At 43.8% G+C, this 10,602-nt stretch overlaps 2 protein-coding genes and 1 pseudogene across 4 annotated transcripts; all 3 read right to left on the minus strand.

The window, feature by feature from the left end:
* Positions 1–224: 224 nt before the first annotated feature.
* LOC124702103 (organelle RRM domain-containing protein 6, chloroplastic-like) lies at positions 225–6,871 on the minus strand. 3 transcript variants are annotated; one of them, XR_007002331.1, is made up of 6 exons: positions 6,762–6,861; positions 5,764–5,832; positions 5,507–5,613; positions 3,431–3,510; positions 365–573; positions 225–272 (listed from the first exon to the last, which is right to left on the minus strand). XR_007002331.1 is itself a non-coding variant. In XM_047234208.1 (5 exons), exons 1-4 carry the CDS (start codon positions 6,844–6,846, stop codon positions 3,454–3,456), a joined length of 318 nt encoding a protein of 105 aa, XP_047090164.1. In that variant the 5' UTR covers positions 6,847–6,871; the 3' UTR covers positions 287–573; positions 3,431–3,453. The 3 variants fall into 3 exon arrangements, 2 of the variants coding, with proteins under 2 accessions (XP_047090165.1, XP_047090164.1); XM_047234208.1 differs by lacking the exon at positions 225–272 and having other exon boundaries at positions 287–573; positions 6,762–6,871; XM_047234209.1 differs by lacking the exons at positions 225–272; positions 3,431–3,510 and having other exon boundaries at positions 286–573.
* Positions 2,202–3,373, minus strand: LOC124702101 (annotated as a pseudogene).
* A 35-nt stretch (positions 6,872–6,906) lies between the features above and the next one.
* Positions 6,907–7,637, minus strand: LOC124702102 (histone H2B.1-like). The gene has a single exon (XM_047234207.1). The coding sequence runs from the start codon at positions 7,563–7,565 to the stop codon at positions 7,116–7,118; it is 450 nt and encodes a 149-aa protein (XP_047090163.1). The 5' UTR covers positions 7,566–7,637; the 3' UTR covers positions 6,907–7,115.
* Positions 7,638–10,602: the final 2,965 nt, after the last annotated feature.

Genomic DNA, 10,602 nt, shown 5'->3' on the forward strand with positions numbered 1-10,602 from the left:
AAAGCTCAAAATGGAGACGAATTTAATGCAGCCATACTCGCGTATGCAAAAAAGATTTCGATATTCTAATGGTCCAGTGTCACTGGGTATAATTAATCCCCTCCCTGTTCTATGGACTGTGGACTGTCTCGAACTTCTGGAAGTCACCTGATCATCAAAGTTCGCCAAATATTCAGATTTACATCAATACTTCAATTTGCTAACAAATGTCATCAGTTCAAGGTATGTGCTCGCCCAAATTAAAGCTGAGGTATCAGGAGACAGGTGCAGGCCTGATTATTGTCAAAACAATATTGAATCATAACTAGTTCACATAACCCCCTTGCGAAATTCAAGTGCAAAACAGTCAAATTCAGATACACACCTTCCCTCGGTAGTAATGAAATTGGTCATCAACATTCTAGCGAAACACATAAGACTGAAAACTCCCGTAACAAGATAAGAATACGGCCATTGTTCAGTTTTAAGCCCAAGAAATACCATTTACTTCAGCAATTTTGCAGATATAATCTTGACCTATCCAGTACTGTGCTCTTTTGCAATCTCCGCATAAATTAGTCTGCCACGTATAATCTGACAAAAAGGGGATTATTATTAATTAAGAAGGAAACGAGATGTAAAGACTACAAACACCAAATCAGGTAATAATGAGATATGATGTAAGTTAGCATCTAGCTTGGGCATTTAATTTCGCACATTGTAGTCATTTTAAGTAATGACTTTGAAATCCAAAAAAAAAAATCATAATGAGATTATCCTAATGTAAAAACAGAAGCACCGCTTAATAATGGAAAAACGGGAGGATCCCCACAAGGTTAGCAAATTACAAGACAAGGATCTGAAAAAAAAATGGAGGAATTCAGAAGCCTGGTAAAATATTTGACAGGAGAAATTCTTGAATATTTTCCCAATAAAATACGCTCACCAAAACTGCATGCAAAAGATAAATAAATAAATAAATAACAAGCAAAGCACATAAGTGTGTTGCAGCCTCCAGATGGCTCCCAGTCTTCTACACTGGGGACTAGGAAATTACCAGAGCAGGTTCTGACCAAGAACTGCACAAAAATCCTAAAAATCGTTGCATGGAGTTATAGCAGGAAACAGTAGAATCCAGTGTAAAGCAATACTTCATCTTTGATATGACTTCTGTGTTTTAAGCAAATATATATGGAGTGTATTTGCTACAACAAGTGTATAAACAGCAGAACATAGTTATTTTTTCCTGAATTCTATGGTTATTAACTTCTCCAACAAAATAGTTGTACCTGGCTACCTGCAATGTGTGCAAACTACCTACACTACTTCTAAAGACTAAAGTCAGTTAGGCATGTACTCATGTAACAGTTGTCTTAAGTCATGCTCGTTTTACCCTGCCACCTAGACTCTTTGCTGACATGGAAAAGAGAGGATTAAGATTTAAGAGAGAGAGAGAGAGAGAGAGAGAGAGAGAGAGAGAGAGAGTAGTTTTTCCTTCGTGAAGGGATGATCTCCACACCGGCTGCAATATAGTGGAAAAGACAGCCTTAAGTACTCCCTCCGTCCCACAAAAGATGTCTCAACTTTGTCTTAATTTGGATGTACCTATACACTAAATCGCGTCTAGATTACATCTAAATTTAGACAAAGTTAAGACATCTGTATACACTAAATCGCGTCTAGATACATCTAAATTTAGACAAAGTTAAGACATCTTTTGTGGGACAGAGGAAGTACTCCCTCCGTCCACAAAAGGATGTCTCAACTTTGTCTAGATTTGTATGTATCTACACCAATTTAGACAAAGTTGAGACATCACTTTGTGAACGGAGCGAGTATTATAGATCACACCTGAATATATCACCCATTTTATGAGATGTTTTTTGGTATGATTAAGTGATATTCTTTTGCACTGTAAACGCCCTTGCCTCACAATTCTCCACCTAAATTGCCATGTCTAATGCAGTTCTTAATTAAGGGCCTAATGAAGTTCTTAATTAAGGTTCTAATGAATGGAGGCAGTAAGATATGGTAACAAAATGGTTGAACGAAATTGCACCACCATATGTGAAATTGTCAATAATAAGGTGCAATAGCAATCAATCAAAAAACAGGTTAGTTCAAGCCAATCTACCAGAAAAGATGTTTTCACTAGACAGTAGGCCATACAGCTGTGTAAACTAGAAAATGCTTTAGGTAAAAAAAAAAACTCTGACAGCACAATTCTTCATTTATCTGCAACTAGTTGCCAATAAGTAGATGCTTTTTTTAATTAAAAGAGTGTGTTAAATATGTGTACCATCAGTTTCAAGCTGTCTTCTTACTTCTTGAGCTAGTTTCAGTTCATAACAAATGCGTGTTACATATGGCTGCACTTTGTTCTCTGTCACATCATGTAACTTCAACACGGTTTCCTCTCAGAAATACCAACATTCACTGGCATGCCAAAGGGCACCACAGCAACCAGTGCTCAATTAATCCACCCAACCCTAGTCTTCGGGGACTTGGCTGCCTCCTTGGGTGACTTGGGCTCCTTGGCAGCCTTCTCCACCCTCTTCTTGGGGAGCAGCACCGGGTTGATCTTGGGCAGCACGGCACCGTGCGCGATGGTGACACCAGCCAGCAGCTTCCCAAGCTCCTCATCATTTCTGACAGCAAGGAGCAGGTGTCTGGGGCATGATGCGTGACTTCTTGTTGTCTTTGGCGGCGTTCCTGGCGAGCTCCAGCACCTCGGCGGCGAGGTATTCAAGGACGGCTGCGAGGTAGACAGGGCGCCGGTGCCGACACGTTGGGCGTACTGGCCCTTCTTGAGGTAGCGCCCGATGCGGCCAACCGGGAACTGGAGCCCGGCCTTGACCGACCTTTGTCACGGACTTCTTCCTGGGGCCACCGGCCTTGCGCCCAGAAGCGCCCTTCTTCCCCTTCACTCCGGCTCCGGTTCCTGAGACGTCCATTGCTAGAGATGGAGCTCCCAAAGGGCAAGAAGTGCTGGTGAGATTGGTGGACTGCAGAATGTGTTGATGAGTAAAGAGGAGAGGAAGCTGAGTACTTAAACGGCGAGAAGGGAGTGGTGGCCGGGCTGTCGATCCGCGTGACCGGGAATCGATGGTTGGATCGGTGGGAGAATGGACGGCTGCGATGCCCACATACTCTGCCTCGGATCCAGCAAAAGGTAAGGATGGAGGCATGGAGCTAAACTAAACAGACCCATGAACATTAGTCAAGCTATTATGGAATATGATTCAGTGGAGCTTGTTTCGCTATGGAAACCAAGTCCCTATTGCTGAACTCAAGTACACAATAGTCAAATTCAGCTACAATTTTTCCATCGGTAGCAATGAATTTACTAGTCATGGACACTCCAGGAAAACACATAATACTGCAAAACTACTGCAACAGGATAAGAATAGCCATTGTTCAGTTTTATGCCAAGGAACACGATGTACTTCACCTATTGTGCATACATAATCTGATCTATCCAGTACGGTGCTCCTTTGCGATCTCCGCAAAAATTAGTCTGCCACGTACAATCTGACAAAAGAGAGGATTAATTAAGAGGGATACAAGATGTAAACACTACAAAGACCAAATCAGCTGACATAAGTTAGCATCTAGCTTGGGCACTGAATCTGACACATGGTAGCCATTTTTAGTGATGGTTTGAAATTTAAAAAAAAATCCAGAATGAGATTATCCTATATAAAAAATGGAAAGCACCACTTAATAATGGACAAACTGGAGGGATACCAGAAGGCTTGCAAATTACAAGACAGTGATCTGAAAAATGAGAGAAATTCAAACTATTTAGAAGCTACTTCCTGATGAAATACCTTCATCACAGATGCATGCAAAAGATAAATATAAAAACAAGAGCACATTTGTGTCCTGCAGCCTCCAGATAGCTCCCAGTCTTCGACAATGGAGACTGGGCAAATTACAAGCAGGTTCTGACCTAGAATCGCACAAAAAAATTCTAAAAACGTTGCATAGAGTTTTAGCAGGGGACGGTATAAACCAGTGTCTAGTACTAATTCATCTTTGACTATGACTTGTGTTCTATCCACATAGCAAGTCTGTAAACTCATGTTGTGGTTACATCTGGAGTGTATTTCCAACAATTAGTGTACTATATTTCCATGCCAACTTCCGTTGAAAACTTCTGCAACAAAACAGTACCTGCAATGTCTTCAAAGTACCTATACTACTTCTACAGTCACTTGAGGCATGTCATGTACAGTTGTCTTATGTCATCCTCCCGTTACCCTGCCATGACCTTGTGCTCGAATAGAAAAGAGAGGGTTAAGAGAAAGAGAATGTAGTTTTTCCTTGGTGAAGGGATGATCTCTACATCTGCTGCAATTTAGTGGAATGGATAGCATTAACTGTTATAGATGACATCTGATCATCTGGAAAAAAAAAATTGTACAAGACAGCTTGACTATATCACCCATTTTACAAGTTGATTTTGGTACCACTAAGTGATCTTCTCTTAAATTGAACACGATTATCTTTTGTCTCACATTTGCCAAGGTAAAGTGTTGTGTCTAATGCAGTTCTTAATTAAGAGCCTAATGAATGGAGGCCTAGAGGGCAGTAAGGCATGGTAACAAAACAGTTGAGTGAAACTGCACCACCTAATATGTGAAATTTTCAATAAAAAAGGTGAAATAGCAATTGATCGAAAAACAGGTTAGTTCGGTACAATCTGTCAGAAAGATGTTCTCACTAGACAGCAGAACATAGAGAAATTCCAACATATGCATTTGTATAACTAGAAAAGGCTTTAGCTAACAAAAGAGCCCTGACACTAGCACATTGCCTCAGAGCAGCATCAGATGCATTGAGGCTGACCTGCTGTCAAGATGTGCCATTGGCACGTGAGTTTTGTACAGGAAAGAGACAACCAATGAGATTCAGGGAATGAGTCGGCTACAGGACGACTTGATTTAGGAAGGATGAGTAGAGATAGCATTAGGAAATGTTAATTCAGAACAGTAGGGATTACGAAAGTATGGATTCCTGGTAAGAGCGCAAATGCCTTGGGTGTCAAGTTAGGAGGCATTATATATGTGCCACTCATGTAAGTTATCCAATCAAGCAAGAACAATCGATCTAATCTCATTCTAGTAATTCTCTCTTCTCAACCTATGTCTACCCGATTCCTCGCAACGGTCTGGCATCTTCTGCAAGGTAGTTAACCCATTGTGAATCAAGGTTTTCAACATAAGTAGATCATGGACAGGTTTTTTGGTCAAAAAGTGTGATCAAATCTATGTGTTGCAAGCCATCAGTTACAAAGGTGTCTTATGACTTCTTGAGCTAGCTTCAGTTCTTAATGGATGAGTATTGGTGGTAATGAATTATGGCTCCACATCGTTCTCTATCATTGGAACTTCAGCACAGTTTCCTCTCGGATAAATCATCAAAGACAAATAAACATCTCAATATGTAGAATTTTCAATGTGTTAACATCAGCAAATGATGCATGAAGGTTAGAGGAAAGATGGTAAGTGAGCGGAGCACATACCCTTCCATCCATTGCCCTGACAGCTTTTTGTGCCTCCATTTCTGATTTATATTTCACAAAACCAAATCCTTTTGGCCTTCCAGTTTGATTGTCTCTCACTAACCGAGCTACAGTGAAGAGAAACACAGATCAACATTAGAGTTGAATATTTCAATCGAACCAACAGAAGAACTTCAAGTAGCAGTAGAAAAACAATAACGGAGGCCTCCAATTTCCTGTGGAGAAAAGCAACAGGCAAGTTCTAATAGCATAGGTACCTTCCTCAATGGCGCCAAATGGCGAGAAGATGTTTTTAAATTCTTCCTCAGTTGTGTAAAATGATAGCCCTGCAGAAAAAGATCCAAAATAACAAATAGATGTTATATGTTGTATCCTGGTGCGGAAATCCATATCAGCAGAATCTTTAAGGCTTCAGTGCCTAAATGGTAGGACATCTACGGTAATGGTATGCTCAAGAGGCAAACTGTAATGGTACACCTAGGAGTAGATTACAGTCAAGAGGCAAAATGTAAACCGCTGCAGCAATGCCACTATATTTTTTGTGTGCGAACCTCAAGTCCATGGCAATTATTCAGGTGGAGATCCCTCAAACAAAGCAATTTCTAGTACTAGAGATGAAAACAACTATTGGTCGCAAGTATGCTGAGAACCTTATGTGGAACTTCATTGCTCTGATACTAGAAGGAAGACTAGCATCAGTATGTGTGAAACTTCATTGCTCTAATCCTCTAATACAGTAATACTAGGAGGAAGAGCAGCATCATAGGAACTTATGTGGAATATGGGCCAGTGGCGGAGCTTCGGCCTGGCATGCTAGGCAACTGCCCAGGCTTTGCCTCAAATCCCTCACTGAAGTAGCAGCTGATAATGAGGATTAATCAACTGTTTTTGTGGGCAAAACGTTGTGAGCCAGGAGCATTGGTACTCTGCCCAGGCTATGCGCTTCGGCTGGCTCCGCCACTGAAGATGGCAAAAGACTAGCATCCTTGTCGCTGGCTTGGCTACAATCCTAAGGAATCCTATTCTAAAGCTCCTGCTATCAGTAGCAGACTCAACATTCTCTGGCATGCTAAAGCTAACATTCACAGCGAAGAAGGAAAGCAGAGCCGAAGGACACCACAGAAACCAGTACTCAATTCATCCAGACAAACCACTAGAAATTTACAAGAGAAGCAATTCTCACAAATCGAAGCAGTTTACACTGAAAAAACTTGGATTGCAGAAGGAGCAAAGAACTAGAGATAGATGTACTTACTGCTCACAAATATCTCGGTGCTGAAACCCCTGGTCCCCACGAGCCGAGAGGCCAAACCTATCGCCCTCCCTCCGCGCATCGCCATGAGCAGCAAACCCTAGATCCCCAAATAACCAAAGCAAAAAATGAAGCAGTAGCGGGCAGATTGAGTACAACTCCACATCCATTACTTGAAGAAATCAAAGCCGTCCATTACAGGGTTGCACGATTTACAAAGCAGGCGAGCTACCTACCTAAATATCGATGCACATGAATGGAAAACAACGGACGGGCAACACAAACTACAGGTTACAGAACAACAGGACGACGACAGTGGAAAGAGCCTAGCAGAGACTACTACTACATCTTCGAGGATTAGTTGCTGGTGAACTTGGTGACGGCCTTGGTGCCCTCGGAGACGGCGTGCTTGGCGAGCTCCCCGGGGAGGACGAGGCGGACAGAGGTCTGGATCTCCCTGGAGGTGATGGTGGGCTTCTTGTTGTAGCGGGCGAGCTTGGCCGCCTCGCCGGCCAGCTTTTCAAAGATGTCGTTGATGAAGGAGTTCATGATGGACATGGCCTTGGAGGAGATGCCGATGTCCGGGTGCACCTGCTTGAGCACCTTGAAGATGTAGATCTTGTAGGTCTCCACCGACTTCTTGTTCTTCTTGCGCGCCTTCTTGTCGCCGCCCTCCTTGGAGGCCGACTTGGACGCCGGGAGCCGCTTCTCGGCCTTGGGCTTCTTCCCGGCGGGGGTCTTCTCCGCCTTCTCCACCTCGGCGGCGGGCTTCTTCTCCGCCGGCTTCTTCTCGGCCTTGGGCGCCATTGACAGGGACTGGGGCTGGGTGTCGAGCTTGGAGGTGGGGAAAATGGGGAGTGGTTGCGGGGCAGGCAGAGACTTTTCTTGGTGTGTTGTGGAGGAGAAGTGGTGGGGATTAATATAGGCGCGCGCGGTGGAAGGAGATTGGTGGGGAGGGGGTGGGGCGCGGATCGGTGAGGTGGCGTCCGTGTAGGGCGTTGGATTCGGGGAGCTGGGAGTGCACGGTTGGGATGGGCCTGACCGAAATTTGCTCAGGCTTTGGATTCAGGACGCGGTGGGGATGGCGCGCGCGCGTCGTATTTTTGATTTTCTGTCATTTTCGCAAGAGCGTCTTCTTTATGGCGCGCCCGCCGGCGGGTGTTCGGAGATCTTGTACCAGTATTTTTAGGGATTCACCATGCAATAGCTAGCTGTTTTGGAATTCAGAAACAGACACATTTTCAAACCAATGAGAAATTAACAGCTGTATAATACTAACAAGTAAGAAAGAGAAATGAGAAAAAATGCCTGTTTTCATTTGCACCGACACATTTTTGGCCTCTTTTCTGTCAGCTCGAAGCTGAGTTCCAACGGTTCGTCATTGATTCCAAAATTGAGTCTGTTTTTAAATCCTTTAATGTTTGCCCAGCTAGTTTTTGGACAACATGAATGCACTCTCTTGTTTAAAACAACAATACTAACAAATAACACCAGGAAATCAAATAAAATAGATAAATTTGCGGAGTTGTTTTTTAGATAAGGGCATCTCCAACATGGTCCACGAACCGGTACGGTGTAAGGGGAACCCAGGAGGCGGCGAAAAAAAGGCAAAAAACCCATCTAGGGTTCCATCCTCCTCGCCGGCGATACTGCCGGTCCGCTCCGCCTCCGGTGGCCTTCGGGCCTTGGAGGTGTGGTGGACCACGGTCCCTCGTCGGCGGGGAGTTTATGTTCTTAATTTAGTTTGTTTTTCAGTCTCTTTTTTGGGTTGGTGAGGCGGCGGCTACATCCTGAAGTCAGAATAAGGTCCTCCCCGCCCTATCCTCGCTCCGGTGGTGCATCTAGCGCGCGTCGGAGGGCGCGTGGAGTTGTGTGCCCGTCGGATCTGCTCGGGATCCGGTCGGTTTTCATGTTTGTTGGTGTGGTTTCATGATAGTCTCTTCCGATCTACGATTGTCATCATTGGCGATGGTTGCTTGCTCGCAGTGCGCTGGTCCTTTAGGACCTTAGCACGACGACTTCCCGTCTGTCTACTACAACAAGCTCTACTACGACAAGTTTTGCCTGACTCCGGCGATGGAGGGGCGAGGACAGCGGCGCGTCTTCGGCTCGTGCTAGTGTTTGTAGTCATCGCTAGGTGGTCCGAATACCAATTTGTAATTTTCTTTACTTTTTGGATTATTTGTACTACTGTTGATGATTATTAATAGATCGGTGGATTTCTCGCAAAAAAACGGGGCGACTCAATATGTCCTTTATGAAATAACAAAATATAAATGCTAGGACACCTTTAATGTTCAGAGGATGACTAGATACAATTAATTTAAGAACAAGCAATATCACAATCATGAATCAATCAATAATAATTTTGGGACTATGCACATTGCACTAAGAATGACTGTTATGCTCTCTTAATTGGTGCATAAAGTAGAAGATGAAGACTCAACATAATAGTAAAAAGAGAAACTCTTTGCAGAGTAAGCAAGATAAACAAGTTTTATAAACCTTCCAAAAATTATGGTACTTATTAGCTTTGAGCTCTCATTGCCCCTATCATAAGCATCTTGAACGGTTAAAGTTAATGTGATTCAAATATGAACTATATGCTTGCAATTTACAAGTTGAAAATCTCATGCCCCTTGAATACAAGTACCTAAACCTTATGCTACTCAACTTAGGTCCCAAATAAGTTCTTGTCATTCACTACAAGAAAAGTTCTGATAGACAACGTCTCAAAATCGTCCGCTAAGGGGTATTTTTCGTCGCCCATGGGCCTAACCCGACGATATGGGTTCTGTTGTGGATACTGCGTCAGGCAAAGTCCAACGACGTTTTTTCGGTCCGTCGCGCTTGGGCGCCCTTCCGCCACGGAAAATCGGACCGTTGCGCAAGTGTTTCCGGGAGCCCGTTGACTGCTGGCGTCATGCAAACTGACACGTGGCAGACGCCGTTAACTGGCAGTTAACGGTGTTAACCGGCTGAAACCCCGTGGTAGATGGTAGGCCCACACGAGGCCTGCCACGTCTTAAGCGGGCCGGGCCAGCTGACATAGTTTGACCGGTCAACTATATAGCTGGGCTGGTCCATTAGTTACATGGGCCGGGCCTAACCTCTAAGGTTGATCGGTCAAAACTTAAATGGGCCGGCCCATTTAACATGTGGGGTCCACCTTACGGCCTCTCGGGCCGGCCCAAGAAGCAAGTGGGCCGGGCCGAAGCACAGGTGGGTCCCACTTTCCTGTTAAAGGGCCGGCCCATTTAGTGTGTGGGGTCCACCGTGTAGCAAGTGGGCCGGCCCAAAAACACGGGTGGGTCCCACTTTCCAGTTAAAGGGTCGGCCCATTTAGTATGTGGGGTCCACCATATAGCAAGTGGGCCGGCCCAACAAGATAGTGGGCCGGGCCAAAAACACGGGTGGGTCCCACTTTCCTGTTAAAGGGCCGGCCCATTTGGTGTGTGGGGTGAAGGAGATATGCCCTAGAGGCAATAATAAAGTGGTTATTATTTATATCTTTATGTTTATGATAAATGTTTATATATCATGCTAGAATTGTATTAACCGAAACATTAGTACATGTGTGATATGTAGACAAACAAGAAGTCCCTAGTATGCCTCTTAAACTAGCTTGTTGATTAATGGATGATTAGTTTCATAATCATGAACATTGGATGTTATTAATAACAAGGTTATATCATTGTGTGAATGATATAATGGACACACCCAATTAAGCGTAGCATAAGATCTCGTCATTAAGTTATTTGCTATAAGCTTTCGATACATAGTTACCTAGTCCTTATGACCATGAGATCATATAAATCACTTATACCGGAAAGGTACTTTGATT

This window comes from Lolium rigidum, chromosome 3 (genome assembly GCF_022539505.1).
Source record: "Lolium rigidum isolate FL_2022 chromosome 3, APGP_CSIRO_Lrig_0.1, whole genome shotgun sequence".
NCBI lineage: Eukaryota > Viridiplantae > Streptophyta > Magnoliopsida > Poales > Poaceae > Lolium > Lolium rigidum.

Bases quoted from the DNA above. Each gene is read 5' to 3' on its own strand.
- LOC124702103 (XM_047234209.1), bottom strand. From the start codon at position 6,846: ATGGCGATGCGCGGAGGGAGGGCGATAGGTTTGGCCTCTCGGCTCGTG. The intron at 5,614-5,763 runs GTACCTATGCTA...TCTTCACTGTAG, and splicing joins ATTTGGCGCCATTGAGGAAG to CTCGGTTAGTGAGAGACAAT. The intron at 574-5,506 runs GTATGTGCTCCG...CCTTTTTGTCAG, and splicing joins TCAGGGCAATGGATGGAAGG to ATTATACGTGGCAGACTAAT.
- LOC124702102 (XM_047234207.1), bottom strand. From the start codon at position 7,565: ATGGCGCCCAAGGCCGAGAAGAAGCCGGCGGAGAAGAAGCCCGCCGCC.